We start from the raw sequence: 18,016 nt of genomic DNA, 5'->3' as shown, positions 1-18,016 counted from the left end.
TTACCTGCGTCTGTGTTTAGAACTTTCCAAAGCATCTTTCTTTAGCACTCTATCGGCATACCTTTCAAATAAAATACATAATTTTTTACATTAAAAAAATGAATACTCTACAGCACTCAACCAAGGGGTACCGCAACCAGCATTACCGTAAGCGAGCTTAGAAATTGTTATCAATATAACATCGTAACTTTAACGCAACAGAATATTGTGACAAGTATTCCAGCTCTATCTAATTATATTGGAAGAAAATTATGATGTCAACTCAATATTAGCCTGTTCCGTTTTTTCTCTCCATTTAACATTACTACTGGCATATCAATGTTTGTCAGGATGTACGTACATCGTGCCCCGAGGCCCCATAAAGTTCACAGCTTTTTAAGTGTCATACACTTCATGTAGATTTGTTAATATTGATCACAGAAGTACGCTGAACGTCGTAAAAAGCAATGTTCAGTTATAATCCATCCCCATTTTCGCAGTTCAACGGAGAAGACATCGAACAAAATCTCCACGAAGATGAAAAGCAGTTTGCGACCGTGCACGTCACAAGAAGAGACAGCGGCGTCGAAGTTGTGAGTGTCAAATACTTTTATTCTGATAACAACACCTGTATAACTATTTCCGTGCTTCCATTGCACTTTATCACTTCCTCGTTAGTAAATCACCTCAGGTCGAAATTTTTAAAGCAAGCACCGTTTGACAAAGCAATGAGACACAACATTTGCTCGAAAGTTAGGAACCAAAGAAGTGGATTAGCGCATTTTCAGTAATTAGTAAAGTTATCGTAGAAATTTTTCCTGCTCGTATTCTCCACCTAGTCACGTGGCCTATCTGCCAGAACGGCAAGCGCCTGGATAAGATTTTTTTTTTTTAGATTCTGCATTGAAAAAAAACTTTGGTTATACTGCTGAATCAGTCTTGGAAAATGTGCAGGGCTTCTGATTGTCGTATGTTCTTATCAGCAGCCATTAAATAGTATCCAAGCAGACAACGTATACCTTGTAGCTAGCGGATATGACGTAATTCTCAGAACGTCGCCTCCGAGATTTTTTCTGAGCGCCGTGGGCGGCGCTGAATCTCAAAGGTCAGCCCTGATTGATGCGTAACTCATGATGGCTGCGCTACTGACGGTGAGCAGTAGTAGCCGCTTTTTTTTCGTTTTTTGCAGTGAACGTGTTTATGGCTAGGGTGCCGTGCATTTTTTCGTGTCTATTCAACAAATCTGTGAGCAAGAACCATCATCATCAGCTATGGCTCGTGCCACTGCTCGCGCTCCCATACTGCCCCCAGCGTCCCCATATCTGCCTCTCCCTCTGCGAAGCCGCTGACGGCACTGGTCCACTGCCAGTCGGTGCGATGATTTCGGTCTCAAATTATTTGCCTCAGTATATCGCGAAATGAAAATATGAATGTATATAACGAATGTATAACACGAATGAACGCGGATATGCAAAAATAAATGCTTGTGCCTGCCTTTCGTCACTATCACCCCCGGTCAAGACAATGAATGTGTTCGTACCTTTGTTCGAAATTCTCTGTCCCCTCTTTGTCGTGTGCTACACAGCTTCACCGTTCATACGCCTTCACAGAGTGGAATGGCTCGTGACTTTTTTTTAAGTTTCGGTATCAAGAACATGAACTTTCGTAGGCCTTCCCTGACAGAGGCACTCGTATCTCCAACGTAAAATTTGGCACGGACGCTTCACTATATCTGCAATAAACTAGATGTTTCATGAAGCCAAAAATTTTTTTACAGTTGGTCTTTGAATGGTACACAATGGGTAAACAAGCAAGCCACGAACGCTGGGTTACAACTACGTTGCCGCTATGTTGCCGGAGATAAAGAGGATGAAGTGCTCAGCTCGGAAGGCAATTCTTTCGTTCGGGGCCTCCACTTTGGGATTCAGCCACAGGGATGAATGCTTCGCTGTCCAGAATCTAAACGAATGCTCTGCTAAATTCCTTTTTTTTTGCTTTTAAGTTAATTATTAGTAATTTAAGTTAATTATTAGTGATTTAAGTTAATTAACTCATTCAATATGACCTTCCTGATTTTATTGTAACAAGTAATTCTACGCTATTCAATGCTATTTCCATAGATATTAGGAAAGCTATGCTCCATAATAATTTGGAATGATTCACCCATTTCATGGCCGATCCCCCATTGTGGGCGGCATAATAATGAAAATAAACACAATTTCACGCCTCTCCGCTAGTGGTCTAGTATTTATTTAATTGATTCGCTAAAGCTTCCCTTCACGTGTAGGCTCGAACACGTGCGTTGGATACTATTGTTATGTCGGTGAATGCCGTGCAACTCGAAAGCTCCGCGTGCCAGCTTTGAAAGCACCTGGCCAGGACAGGACGACTCGTAGTAAGCTAGAGCAACATGCGACAGTACATCTGTCATAAGGCAAAATGTAGCTTGCTTAAATTTCATTTCTGTGACACGTAACACAATGCTATCTTACGTGCTGTCTTTTGCAGGAAGGTGTGGTCGGGCCGTACCACAGGATTGAGCCAATGCCCGAAACGGAGAGATCTGACCAAGGCCTCATTCCGCACATGATACACGAAATTGAGAAGAAGGAAATGCTCGACATTGAGGTGGCACCGAGTGGAAAAGGTAGTTAAACAAGTGAATTACATTGCCAGCGTGTTTCATAAGCGAACAGATGGGCTGAATACAGGGCTAGACGGCCTACCAGATCAGGGAGCGTGCTATAAAAGCTGGGAAGAAGGACGCCACGTGTGCGCATTTTTGGCCGCCCATATTACTGAGTGTGGATGCGAAGCGCGGTTTCATGAGATCAGTATTCTGGGAAAGCCTGCAAGTATACTTGCAGGCTTTCCTAGAACGCACGCTTGAGAGCAGCACGATACCACTGCGCAAGCGCTCGGTCACGTGGCTTTTCTTTTCATATTTCGCGGGCTTCGCAAGCTGGAAAAAAGGACTACGTGAGACGTATCGCAAAGAAAACAACTCGATCAGTGGTTTCTGAAGGTGCTCTACAAATCTGCGTGTCATACTTGGGGTCTGCAGACAATAATTAATAAGTTGGGTAATAAAACCCAATTGATTAGTGAGTTATGGGGAAAATAACAAATTGCCTGAGTTACTATAGACTATTGCAAATAGTATGCGTTCGGTTCAATTCGCTTACGACGCGCCTTTCATATTTTAAAATTTTTGGGTCAAGTTATGTGGGACACCCTGCATATGTGTGCAGCGGGGAAGGAAGAAGAGAGGGAGGTTGCGGTGGCTGAAGATTTAGCATATTTGAGGATTCGGGGCGTTGCAATGTCGACAACGCAAACGGCAGCAGCGCTTTTCCATGCTGGATCTCCTTTCTTTTTCCATATGTAGTCGGGCGAAGCACGGTGCGCACCGTTTTGAGAACATTTTCGAGTAGCGCTGTCGCCGCGATTTCAACTACGTTTTCAAAAAGGAGATGCCGGAAAGCAGCCGGATCCCCTTTAGGCGAAGTCCTTTTTCACTATAATATGCAGTTTACTGCTTTGTTGCACACACAAGCGGGGATTTTATGTACATAAACAAAGAAAGAGAAAGTGAGGATCCCTTTACCTCTGCGTAGGGCGCGCATAGCTTCCAGACGCATTACTTTGATTGCAACAGTCAGTTAAATTTCATCTTGCTTCAAATATTTAGGTATATTCATGCACTGCCTGTGAACGGACTGTCCCATGCGATCTGTGGAGTCGTTCGGGCTCAATTACGCGAACGACTATTCAAAATTTCTAGCCTGTAGCAACGAAAAAAAGCTAGCCTTTGACATATCGCTCACTTTTCTGCTTCTAGAAGCTGGTGAGGACATCGACGCTTCTGAACGATGCACAAGGACGGCTTCTTCTGAACCTTATGTCGATCTTCCTTACGCATCTGAAAATGTCTTGTGCTGCTTAAGAAAGTCAACGTCGAAAAAGAAGTCAAAATCAAGCCTATCGTGTCCCGCAAACATTTTATGCCTCTCGAACATCGCTAGGCAACTTACCTCGGCCAAGCGCCAAACATGCGTTAAACCATGGCACGCAACAAAAGATTTTGTTCACTAAGAAGGTGACGACATCCATAAGCGGCCGCAGTGTTATGGTTACAAAAGACCATGCAACTGAACTTGTTGATTTCCTCTTCTGGAGAACATCGTATTTTCTTCTCTCCATGCTTATATAGTTTAGTTTTACTAACGAGTTCCCAGAATAGCCGAAACGGTAGCGTCAGCAGAAATGTTGATTTCGGGGACCATGAAACAATTTTCCATTGCGGAGCACAAATGCCATGGCATATACCTAAGAAGCGCAGGCGTCTGTCTATGTCGAGGTGACTGTGGACCCCTGCACAACCGTCATCTATCCCCATTCTGGCACACAACGCAACTCGTGAGTGGTAATTAGATCTGCAAATGAGGTGCGCCGACTGATGTAGTTATTTGATGAATCGCGCAATCTATTAGCACTCGTTGTCACCCTATGTGTTTCAACCGTTTCATACCGAACCGGCAATCGTTATTAAATTTTACCGTTCAGGCAAAAAATGCTTATTTAGTTTTATGTCTAGTGGCCAGTTAAATAACCCCGGGGGATCAAAATTCATCCGGAGTCCCCCACTACGGTGTGTCTCGTAATCACATCTTGACTTTGGCACGTAATCCCCAGAATTTATCTCGTTTAAAGAAAGCGTGTCACTAATTTCTCTTTCCCCTTCTTCTCTTTTTCTGGCCCCGAATTCACAGTTGTTTTCCAGAACTGTCCGTAGCGCTCATTTTAAATAAAAGGTAAAGAAGCTTTCGCTTGCCCCATTTCGCCTTAACGAGAAAGTTTCAGTGACAGACAACCTCAGTCCCCAATAGTGCAACGCAATTTTGAAACGTCCTCTAGACCTGCAAGGACGTGACGCCTTGAATAAACGCGACGCCAGAGCAAGAGCGACGTTCAAATGTGGGAAACGTTTGGGTACAAAACCAAAAACTAAGTCTTTTTTTCTAATACGGTACGCCACGTACGCTTTCCTTATGACTGTTTTACACGGCTGAACTTTAAGCATGTAAAGTTTCGTGAAACGCTCAGCTAAATGGAGTCTCCCACTGTGCCAAATTACTAGTGTCAATGCTAAATTGAAAGCGAGACGTTCTCTCAGGAAAGGGGGGAGAGGAGGATGGTGGCATATGCTAAAGTGTTTTTCCGCAAGGAGGCCCTACGCCGCTTAATCACTCATTGGCAAGCGCAAAATTCTGGGTTTCCTATGAATACGAAAAGTGCCTACTGCTAGGTGTTTCCTATTTTATTACAATTTTTGTTGAAATTCTCGCATACTCTCTTTCTCAATTTTTGATATAGATGCTTCGATCGTGAACGAAAGGACTTACGGAGCTCAAAGTGTTCCCATGGAAGTTACGATAGAAATTTTCATGGTCTCTGATTACCTGCATTTTAAGTACTTCAAGACTACGCTTCAGTTAATAAATTATCTCTGCGTACAGATCAACTCTGTGAGTACCAATCAGTCTACGTTCAGAACTTGCTTTACTGAAGCACAACCTACCGGCAGCTTTTCGCCCCACGAAACATTTTCTACCAAATTGCCTTGGAGAGTTGATGTCAATTTTATGAAAGTGACCATCTTAAGACTACGCGTGAAAAAGAAACCGATATAGTACAAAGTGCTGACAATTTATATCCATTCCGTCAACTTGAAACGTTCAAAGTTGACACATACCCAAATAACAATTGCTCCAAGACTCAGCATCGGGAACAAAACAATGGCTTCAATGACATTTCCATGCTGATGAAGCCTGTAAAAGTACCATTGAAAATTAATATGTAGAGGAACAAGGTAATGTCTAGGAGCGTGTCAAGAAAACAAGAGTGCGTGATTGATAGTCAGCGCCACGAAAATGTACACTTATTGCTAATGCGCTTTCTGAAGACAACCGGACAAGATGAGCGCTTGCGAGTGAACATTATTATGCGAGCGAGCGCACAATGATTCTTCTTCTCCCTCTTCCTTCCCATATTCCTTTCCCTTTTCCCTTTCCCCACTAGTAGGGTAGCCAACCGGGCAATACCTTGGTTAACTTCCCTGCTATTGCTTCTTAGTTCTCTCTCCCTCTCCCTACGCGAAGTTTCACAGGGTCTCCATATAGCACGCAGAAAATATCCAGTTGAATAAAATGGGTTGGAGTGCATAGGGGTAGGCGTTATTAAGTAATTGACGCCGACTTGCCATTATCTTTCAAAAGAATAGTTACTATCACTGCTACCTCTGCAAACCTGCGGGGGGGGGGGGGGGGGCTGAACTCATAATTAGCTGCAATTTTCGGTTATTGAGACTTTCAGTAGCCAACTTTTCCTATGCTGTCGAAGTTAATAAAAACAATTATACAAAGAAACCTTCAGAAGGAATTAAAAACTGCGCAATGAGCGATAGACCGAAAGATGTTCGGTGCAACGTAAAGAGACAGGAATACGGCGGTGCGCATTAGACAACAAACGAATGTATCTCACATGTTAGTTGGGCAGGCTATGTAATGCGTAGGGTAGATAACCGGCAGTCGTTTAGAGTAACCCAGTGAGCGTCAAATTAAGGAAAACGCAGCCAGGAAAAGCAGGGGATTCGGTCACCTGATGACAGACAGACAAAGAACTTTAATGAGGTCCTGAGAAGCGCCGCACTTACAGCAGCACCGCAGGCCGCTCCCACGTCGGGACGGGGAGGCCTAGCCTCACCGCCACATCATGGGCTCTCTGGCCACCTGATGTGATTTGGAAATTTGCCGATGTATGGTATAGTCGGCTGAAGCAAAAAGGTGGCAACTAGAAATCGACAGCAGGGACCTTTATTTTGCAAAAAAATAGATATAATTTATGGTCGTGATGATGTGTCCGTCGAACTCAAGCATATTATTTTATCGTGAATTAAAGATACAATTTTTTTAAATCTTAAGTTAATGCTCGTTTTTTATTTGAAGAACTCACTAAACTCGAAACATTACAATAAATTTGGAAATTAAGTTGGCAACACTGCCTCTGGGACGACAAAAGCTGGTGCAACTATTAAAAGCAAAGCTGATATCGCTATTAAAGGTAACAAGGCCCTCGCGCCATAAAACCCCATATAACATCACCATCATCAAAGGGAACAAACTGCCATATTGATCGACAGAATGTGTATGCGCAAAATTCTTCGTTTTCGTGGGTTCTGAAACGATCGAACCGCTTCATTCCCACACACACAAACGCATACATACATACATACATACATACATACATACATACATACATACATACAAACATACATACATACATACACACATGCGTGCATACATACATACATACATACATACATACATACATACACACATACATACACACATGCGTGCATACATACATACATACATACATACATACATACATACATACATACATACATACATACATACATACATACATCATCATCATCATCATCATCATCATCAGCCTAGTTACGCCCACTGCAGGGCAAAGGCCTCTCCCATACTTCTCCAACTACCCCGGTCATGTACTAATTGTGGCCATGTTGTCCCTGCAAACGTCTTAATGTCATCTGCCCACCTAACTTTCTGCCGCCCCCTGCTACGCTTCCCTTCTCTTGGAATCCAGTCCGTAGCTCTTAGTGACCATCGGTTATCTTCCCTCCTCATTACATGTCCGGCCCATGCCCATTTCTTTTTCTTGATTTCAACTAAGATGTCGTTTACCCGCGTTTGTTGCCTCACCCAATCTGCTCTTTTCTTATCCCTTAACGTTACACCCATCATTCTTCTTTTTATAGCTCGTTGCGTCGTTCTCAATTTCAGCAGAACCCTTTTCGTAAGCCTCCAGGTTTCTGCCCCATATGTGAGTACTGGTAACACACAGCTGTTGTACACTTTCCTTTTGAGGGATAGTGGCAACCTACTGTTCATGATTTGAGAATGCCTGCCAAACGCACCCCAACCCATTCTTATTCTTCTGGTTATTTCAGTCTCATGATCCGAATCCGTGGTCACTACCTGCCCTAAGTAGATGTATTCCCTTACCACTTCCAGTGTTTCGCTACCTATCGTAAACTGCTGTTCTCTTCCGAGACTGTTAAACAGTACTTTAGTTTTCTGCAGATTAATTTTCAGACCCACCCTTCTGCTTTGCCTCTCCAGGTCAGTGAGCATGCATTGCAATTGGTCTCCTGAGTTACTAAGCAAGGCAATATCATCAGCGAATCGCAAGTTGCTAAGGTATTCTCCATCAACTTTTATCCCCAATTCTTCCCACTCCAGGCCTCTGAATACCTCCTGTAAACATGCTGTGAATAGCATTGGAGATATCGTATCTCCCTGTCTGACGCCTTTCTTTATAGGGATTTTGTTGCTTTCTTTGTGGAGGACTACGGTGGCTGTGGAGTCGCTATAGATATCTTCCAGTATTTTTACATATGGCTCATCTACACCCTGATTCCGTAATGCCTCCATGACTTCTGAGGTTTCGACTGAATCAAACGCTTTCTCGTAATCAATGAAAGCTATATATAAGGGTTGGTTATATTCTGCACATTTCTCTATCACTTGATTGATAGTGTGAATATGGTCTATTGTTGAATAGCCTTTACGGAATCCTGCCTGGTCCTTTGGTTGACAGAAGTCTAAGGTGTTCCTGATTCTATTTGCGATTACCTTAGTAAATACTTTGTAGGCAACGGACAGTAAGCTGATCGGTCTATAATTTTTCAAGTCTTTGGCGTCCCCTTTCTTATGGATTAGGATTATGTTAGCGTTCTTCCAAGATTCCGGTACGCTCGAGGTTATGAGGCATTGCGTATACAGGGTGGCCAGTTTCTCTAGAACAATCTGACCACCATCCTTCAACAAATCTGCTGTTACCTGATCCTCCCCAGCTGCCTTCCCCCTTTGCATAGCTCCTAAGGCTTTCTTTACTTCTTCTGGCGTTACCTGTGGGATTTCGAATTCCTCTAGGCTATTCCCTCTTCCACTATCGTCGTGGGTGCCACTGGTACTGTATAAATCTCTATAGAACTCCTCAGCCACTTGAACTATCTCGTCCATATTAGTAACGATATTGCCGGCTTTGTCTCTTAACGCACACATCTGATTCTTGCCTATTCCTAGTTTCTTCTTCACTGTTTTTAGGCTTCCTCCGTTCCTGAGAGCCTGTTCAATTCTATCCATATTATAGTTCCTGATGTCCGCTGTCTTACGCTTGTTGATTAACTTAGAAAGTTCTGCCAGTTCTATTCTAGCTTTAGGATTAGAGGCTTTCATACATTGGCGTTTCTTGATCAGATCTTTCGTCTCCTGCGATAGCTTACTGGTTTCCTGTCTAACGGCGTTACCACCGACTTCTATTGCACACTCCTTGATGATGCCCATGAGATTGTCGTTCATTGCTTCAACACTAAGGTCCTCTTCCTGAGTTAAAGCCGAATACCTGTTCTGTAGTTTGATCCGGAATTCATCTAGTTTCCCTCTTACCGCTAACTCATTGATTGGCTTCTTGTGTACCAGTTTCTTTCGTTCCCTCCTCAAGTCTAGGCTAATTCGAGTTCTTACCATCCTGTGGTCACTGCAGCGTACCTTGCCGAGCACGTCTACATCTTGAATGATGCCAGGGTTCGCGCAGAGTATGAAGTCGATTTCATTTCTAGTCTCACCATTCGGGCTCCTCCACGTCCACTTTCGACTAACCCGCTTGCGGAAAAAGGTATTCATTATACGCATATTATTCTGTTCTGCAAACTCTACTAATAATTCTCCTCTGCTATTCCTAGAGCCTATGCCATATTCCCCCACTGACTTGTCTCCAGCCTGCTTCTTGCCTACCCTGGCATTGAAGTCGCCCATCAGTATAGTTTATTTTGTTTTGACTTTACCCATCGCCGATTCTACGTCTTCATAAAAGCTTTCGACTTCCTGGTCATCATGACTAGATGTAGGAGCGTAGACCTGTACAACCTTCATTTTGTACCTCTTATTAAGTTTCACAACAAGACATGCCACCCTCTCGTTAATGCTATAGAATTCCTGTATGTTACCAGCTATTTCCTTATTAATCAGGAATCCGACTCCTAGTTCTCGTCTCTCCGCTAAGCCCCGGTAACACAGTACATGCCCGCTTTTTAGCACTCTATATGCTTCTTTTGTCCTCCTAACCTCACTGAGCCCTATTATATCCCATTTACTACCCTCTAATTCCTCCAATAACACTGCTAGACTCGCCTCACTAGATAGCGTTCTAACGTTAAACGTTGCCAGGTTCAGATTCCAATGGCGGCCTGTCCGGAGCCAGGTATTCTTAGCACCCTCTACAGCGTCACAGATCTGACCGCCGCCGTGGTCAGTTGCTTCGCGGCTGCTGGGGACTGAGGGCCGGGGTTCGTTTGTTGTATTCATATAGGAGGTTGTGGCCAAGTACTGCACCAGGGTGGCCAATCCTGCTCTGGTGAGAGAGTGCGTTACCGGTTCTGGTCACCGGGATCAGGCCGCACTCCAGGCCTGTTTGTGCAATTTTCTCAACACACGGTTTTTTTTTTGTATTTTCCGGTGGAGAATAGCGCGGCACCGGGATTTGAATCACGGTCCTCTTGCACTGGAGACGGATACTCTACCGTCCCCGTAGGAGTTAAATTAAAAATTAATTTATGGGGTTTTACGTGACAAAACCACTTTCTGATTATGCACGCCGTAGTGGAGGACTCCGAAAATTTCGACCACCTGGGGTTCTTTAACGTGCACCTAATTCTAAGTACACGGGTGTTTTCGCATTTCGCCCCCATCGAAATGCGGGCGCCGTGGTCGGGGTCCGATCCCGCGACCTCGTGCTCAGCAGTCTAACACCACAACCACTGAGCAACCACGGCGGGTCCCGCAGGAGTTGTACGCCTCATTTAACCTACAGTGGTGCCCTACTTGGTCAGTCAAGGTGGACCAATCTGAGCTCGGTTATACCGCATGGATGGCACTCGGCTAGAGAACCTGGTATTTATGACCTGCACATGTGAGTGTGAGGCCATACATATTTGAAGATATCTATATATATATATATATATTTTTTTTAGGAGGGTTCCCGTACAGTGATAAAAAAAAGGAAAAGGCATTAAAAGAAAGAAAAAAAAAAACAAAGAAAACGGGGCGGAAAAAAAAAAGGAACATAACAGGTGATTTGGACTCGTGAACCTTCGATGTTGCCCGGAAAGATAGCTCAGTCGGTTGGTTCGTCAGGCCCCAGGCTACTTTCAAGCGCCACAGCTCCTCCTCCGAGCCTCACACTTACGTGGAAAGAGACTCATGTTGTCCGCGATGGTCGGTTTTTGCTGATTCCGAGTAGTTGGAAGGCATACTTTCTAGGAAAAATGGCCGCTCAAGGAGAAGAGCGAACTCGAGCGGCTTTAGAGGCTAGGAAAACTGCCTTAAAATATTTAGACTTGAGGGAAAGCTTCGTTAACAAACTATAACACGGCAATCAGCACTCGAATACGACGAGAGAAATTACTGAGACGTGGAAAATTCCCTTGAATAAAAATCTGGTTTGCTAGACAAATGCTTGTATGTATTGAACCTCTTAAAAGATGAGGGGTGAAATATGCGCTCACCGAGAGGGCATCTTCAGCACGAGACATCCACAAGGCACCTTACAGAGATGTGGAGAGCTTCGCGGCCGGAACGAAGCCTCCCTTCTCCGCCGGCCAAGAGGGGGAAACGCGCTTTCCGATCGCTCAAGGTTGCGCGGACATAGCTCTAGCGTCTAGGAAAAGCTTAACCAGGAGCGATGGCGGCACGCATAGCGTGGGAAGCTAGCCGCCAGAATAACTATACCAAGGACTGCTGCTGATGAGGGCGAAATACCTTCGTGTAATTATAATAACCCTAATAGGACTACTTTCGAAAAAAAAAAGGAAACGGCCCAGAGGGCTATACTACGAGAGCTATGTCTGATAGTTTTCTATATATATATATATATATATATATATATATATATATATATATATATATATTCATCTCATCTATGGGATCGCATTTGCGCGCTGTTTCTTTGTCTCTGCGTGTAGCACAGTTAAGAGAGCCAGTTTAAGGGCGGAGAAGAAAAAAGAAGAGAAAAGCAAAAACTGCAGCGCCGTGGTTTTAAAGCGTACCCATGGTAGAGAAACGGAATGCGATATAAGCGTGCGTAGCCATGATACGCACACGACAAACTGCCTTAAAATATTTAGACTTGAGGGAAAGCTTCGTTAGCAAACGATAGCACGGCAATCAGCACTCGAATATAATTATAACCCTAATACTAATTGTAAATATTCATCTCATCTATGGGATCTAATGCGCGCGCTGTTGCTTTGTCTCTGCGTGTAGTAGTTGAGAGAGCCAGTTTAAGGGCGGAGAAGAAAGAAGAGAAAAGCAAAAACTGCAGCGCCGTGGTTTTAAAGCGCACCCGTGGTAGAGAAACGGAATGCGATATAAGCGTGCGTAGCCATGATACGCACACGACAAACTGCCTTAAAATATTTAGACTTGAGGGAAAGCTTCGTTAGCAAACGATAGCACGGCAATCAGCACTCGAGTATAATTATAACCCTAATACTAATTGTAAATATTCATCTCATCTATGGGATCTAATGCGCGCGCTGTTGCTTTGTCTCTGCGTGTAGTAGTTGAGAGAGCCAGTTTAAGGGCGGAGAAGAAGAAAGAAGAGAAAAGCAAAAACTGCAGCGCCGTGGTTTTAAAGCGCACCCGTGGTAGAGAAACGGAATGCGATATAAGCGTGCGTAGCCATGATACGCACACGACAAACTGCCTTAAAATATTTAGACTTGAGGGAAAGCTTCGTTAGCAAACGATAGCACGGCAGTCAGCACTCGAGTATAATTATAACCCTAATACTAATTGTAAATATTCATCTCATCTATGGTATCTAATGCGCGCGCTGTTGCTTTGTCTCTGCGTGTAGTAGTTGAGAGAGCCAGTTTAAGGGCGGAGAAGAAGAAAGAAGAGAAAAGCAAAAACTGCAGCGCCATGGTTTCAAAGCGCACCCGTGGTAGAGAAACGGAATGCGATATAAGCGTGCGTAGCCATGATACGCACACGACAAACTGCCTTAAAATATTTAGACTTGAGGGAAAGCTTCGTTAACAAACTATAACACGGCAATCAGCACTCGAATACGACGAGAGAAATTACTGAGACGTGGAAAATTCCCTTGAAAAAAAATCTGGTTTGCTAGACAAATGCTTGTATGTATTGAACCTCTTAAAAGATGAGGGGTGAAATATGCGCTCACCGAGAGGGCATCTTCAGCACGAGACATCCACAAGGCACCTTACAGAGATGTGGAGAGCTTCGCGGCCGGAACGAAGCCTCCCTTCTCCACCGGCCAAGAGGGGGAAACGCGCTTTCCGATCGCTCAAGGTTGCGCGGACAAAGCATAGCTCTAGCGTCTAGGAAAAGCTTAACCAGGTGCGATGGCGGCACGCATAGCGTGGGAAGCTAGCCGCCAGAATAACTATACCAAGGACTGCTGCTGATGAGGGCGAAATACCTTCGTGTAATTATAATAACCCTAATAGGACTACTTTCGAAAAAAAAAAGGAAACGGCCCAGAGGGCTATACTACGAGAGCTATGACTGATAGTTTTCTATATATATATATATATATATATATATATATATATATATATATATTCATCTCATCTATGGGATCGCATTTGCGCGCTGTTTCTTTGTCTCTGCGTGTAGCACAGTTAAGAGAGCCAGTTTAAGGGCGGAGAAGAAGAAAGAAGAGAAAAGCAAAAACTGCAGCGCCGTGGTTTTAAAGCGTACCCGTGGTAGAGAAACGGAATGCGATATAAGTGTGCGTAGCCATGGTACGCACACGACAAACTGCCTTAAAATATTTAGACTTGAGGGAAAGCTTTCGGTAACAAACGATAGCACAGCAATCAGCACTCGAATATAATTATAACCCTAATACTAATTGTAAATATTCATCTCATCTATGGGATCTAATGCGCGCGCTGTTTCTTTGTCTCTGCGTGTGGTACAGTTAAGAGAGCCAGTTTAAGGGCGGAGAAGAAGAAAGAAGAGAAAAGCAAAAACTGCAGCGCCGTGGTTTTAAAGCGTACCCGTGGTAGAGAAACGGAATGCGATATAAGCGTGCGTAGCCATGATACGCACACGACAAACTGCCTTAAAATATTTAGACTTGAGGGAAAGCTTCGTTAGCAAACGATAGCACGGCAATCAGCACTCGAATATAATTATAACCCTAATACTAATTGTAAATATTCATCTCATCTATGGGATCTAATGCGCGCGCTGTTGCTTTGTCTCTGCGTGTAGTAGTTGAGAGAGCCAGTTTAAGGGCGGAGAAGAAAGAAGAGAAAAGCAAAAACTGCAGCGCCGTGGTTTTAAAGCGCACCCGTGGTAGAGAAACGGAATGCGATATAAGCGTGCGTAGCCATGATACGCACACGACAAACTGCCTTAAAATATTTAGACTTGAGGGAAAGCTTCGTTAGCAAACGATAGCACGGCAATCAGCACTCGAGTATAATTATAACCCTAATACTAATTGTAAATATTCATCTCATCTATGGTATCTAATGCGCGCGCTGTTGCTTTGTCTCTGCGTGTAGTAGTTGAGAGAGCCAGTTTAAGGGCGGAGAAGAAGAAAGAAGAGAAAAGCAAAAACTGCAGCGCCGTGGTTTTAAAGCGCACCCGTGGTAGAGAAACGGAATGCGATATAAGCGTGCGTAGCCATGATACGCACACGACAAACTGCCTTAAAATATTTAGACTTGAGGGAAAGCTTCGTTAACAAACTATAACACGGCAATCAGCACTCGAATACGACGAGAGAAATTACTGAGACGTGGAAAATTCCCTTGAATAAAAATCTGGTTTGCTAGACAAATGCTTGTATGTATTGAACCTCTTAAAAGATGAGGGGTGAAATATGCGCTCACCGAGAGGGCATCTTCAGCACGAGACATCCACAAGGCACCTTACAGAGATGTGGAGAGCTTCGCGGCCGGAACGAAGCCTCCCTTCTCCGCCGGCCAAGAGGGGGAAACGCGCTTTCCGATCGCTCAAGGTTGCGCGGACATAGCTCTAGCGTCTAGGAAAAGCTTAACCAGGAGCGATGGCGGCACGCATAGCGTGGGAAGCTAGCCGCCAGAATAACTATACCAAGGACTGCTGCTGATGAGGGCGAAATACCTTCGTGTAATTATAATAACCCTAATAGGACTACTTTCGAAAAAAAAAAGGAAACGGCCCAGAGGGCTATACTACGAGAGCTATGTCTGATAGTTTTCTATATATATATATATATATATATATATATATATATATATATATATATATTCATCTCATCTATGGGATCGCATTTGCGCGCTGTTTCTTTGTCTCTGCGTGTAGCACAGTTAAGAGAGCCAGTTTAAGGGCGGAGAAGAAGAAAGAAGAGAAAAGCAAAAACTGCAGCGCCGTGGTTTTAAAGCGTACCCGTGGTAGAGAAACGGAATGCGATATAAGCGTGCGTAGCCATGATACGCACACGACAAACTGCCTTAAAATATTTAGACTTGAGGGAAAGCTTCGTTAGCAAACGATAGCACGGCAATCAGCACTCGAATATAATTATAACCCTAATACTAATTGTAAATATTCATCTCATCTATGGGATCTAATGCGCGCGCTGTTGCTTTGTCTCTGCGTGTAGTAGTTGAGAGAGCCAGTTTAAGGGCGGAGAAGAAAGAAGAGAAAAGCAAAAACTGCAGCGCCGTGGTTTTAAAGCGCACCCGTGGTAGAGAAACGGAATGCGATATAAGCGTGCGTAGCCATGATACGCACACGACAAACTGCCTTAAAATATTTAGACTTGAGGGAAAGCTTCGTTAGCAAACGATAGCACGGCAATCAGCACTCGAGTATAATTATAACCCTAATACTAATTGTAAATATTCATCTCATCTATGGGATCTAATGCGCGCGCTGTTGCTTTGTCTCTGCGTGTAGTAGTTGAGAGAGCCAGTTTAAGGGCGGAGAAGAAGAAAGAAGAGAAAAGCAAAAACTGCAGCGCCGTGGTTTTAAAGCGCACCCGTGGTAGAGAAACGGAATGCGATATAAGCGTGCGTAGCCATGATACGCACACGACAAACTGCCTTAAAATATTTAGACTTGAGGGAAAGCTTCGTTAGCAAACGATAGCACGGCAGTCAGCACTCGAGTATAATTATAACCCTAATACTAATTGTAAATATTCATCTCATCTATGGTATCTAATGCGCGCGCTGTTGCTTTGTCTCTGCGTGTAGTAGTTGAGAGAGCCAGTTTAAGGGCGGAGAAGAAGAAAGAAGAGAAAAGCAAAAACTGCAGCGCCATGGTTTCAAAGCGCACCCGTGGTAGAGAAACGGAATGCGATATAAGCGTGCGTAGCCATGATACGCACACGACAAACTGCCTTAAAATATTTAGACTTGAGGGAAAGCTTCGTTAACAAACTATAACACGGCAATCAGCACTCGAATACGACGAGAGAAATTACTGAGACGTGGAAAATTCCCTTGAAAAAAAATCTGGTTTGCTAGACAAATGCTTGTATGTATTGAACCTCTTAAAAGATGAGGGGTGAAATATGCGCTCACCGAGAGGGCATCTTCAGCACGAGACATCCACAAGGCACCTTACAGAGATGTGGAGAGCTTCGCGGCCGGAACGAAGCCTCCCTTCTCCACCGGCCAAGAGGGGGAAACGCGCTTTCCGATCGCTCAAGGTTGCGCGGACAAAGCATAGCTCTAGCGTCTAGGAAAAGCTTAACCAGGTGCGATGGCGGCACGCATAGCGTGGGAAGCTAGCCGCCAGAATAACTATACCAAGGACTGCTGCTGATGAGGGCGAAATACCTTCGTGTAATTATAATAACCCTAATAGGACTACTTTCGAAAAAAAAAAGGAAACGGCCCAGAGGGCTATACTACGAGAGCTATGACTGATAGTTTTCTATATATATATATATATATATATATATATATATATATATTCATCTCATCTATGGGATCGCATTTGCGCGCTGTTTCTTTGTCTCTGCGTGTAGCACAGTTAAGAGAGCCAGTTTAAGGGCGGAGAAGAAGAAAGAAGAGAAAAGCAAAAACTGCAGCGCCGTGGTTTTAAAGCGTACCCGTGGTAGAGAAACGGAATGCGATATAAGTGTGCGTAGCCATGGTACGCACACGACAAACTGCCTTAAAATATTTAGACTTGAGGGAAAGCTTTCGGTAACAAACGATAGCACAGCAATCAGCACTCGAATATAATTATAACCCTAATACTAATTGTAAATATTCATCTCATCTATGGGATCTAATGCGCGCGCTGTTTCTTTGTCTCTGCGTGTGGTACAGTTAAGAGAGCCAGTTTAAGGGCGGAGAAGAAGAAAGAAGAGAAAAGCAAAAACTGCAGCGCCGTGGTTTTAAAGCGTACCCGTGGTAGAGAAACGGAATGCGATATAAGCGTGCGTAGCCATGATACGCACACGACAAACTGCCTTAAAATATTTAGACTTGAGGGAAAGCTTCGTTAGCAAACGATAGCACGGCAATCAGCACTCGAATATAATTATAACCCTAATACTAATTGTAAATATTCATCTCATCTATGGGATCTAATGCGCGCGCTGTTGCTTTGTCTCTGCGTGTAGTAGTTGAGAGAGCCAGTTTAAGGGCGGAGAAGAAAGAAGAGAAAAGCAAAAACTGCAGCGCCGTGGTTTTAAAGCGCACCCGTGGTAGAGAAACGGAATGCGATATAAGCGTGCGTAGCCATGATACGCACACGACAAACTGCCTTAAAATATTTAGACTTGAGGGAAAGCTTCGTTAGCAAACGATAGCACGGCAATCAGCACTCGAGTATAATTATAACCCTAATACTAATTGTAAATATTCATCTCATCTATGGTATCTAATGCGCGCGCTGTTGCT

At 43.9% G+C, this 18,016-nt stretch overlaps 1 protein-coding gene across 1 annotated transcript in view; it reads left to right on the top strand.

Moving 5' to 3' along the window:
- The first annotated feature begins 355 nt into the window (after positions 1–355).
- The window catches only part of LOC140214442 (venom metalloproteinase BumaMPs1-like), a 68,778-nt gene continuing 51,117 nt past the window's right edge, over positions 356–18,016 (top strand). The window contains exons 1-3 of the mRNA XM_072285798.1: positions 356–572; positions 2,488–2,626; positions 5,356–5,507. Of these exons, the coding sequence (XP_072141899.1) occupies positions 447–572; positions 2,488–2,626; positions 5,356–5,507 (417 nt within the window). The 5' untranslated portion in view covers positions 356–446. The remainder of the gene's footprint in view (positions 573–2,487; positions 2,627–5,355; positions 5,508–18,016) is intronic.

This window comes from Dermacentor andersoni, unplaced genomic scaffold, assembly GCF_023375885.2.
Source record: "Dermacentor andersoni unplaced genomic scaffold, qqDerAnde1_hic_scaffold ctg00000044.1, whole genome shotgun sequence".
In the NCBI taxonomy this organism is placed as follows: domain Eukaryota; kingdom Metazoa; phylum Arthropoda; class Arachnida; order Ixodida; family Ixodidae; genus Dermacentor; species Dermacentor andersoni.
This window is presented reverse-complemented; position numbering and strand designations above follow the sequence as displayed.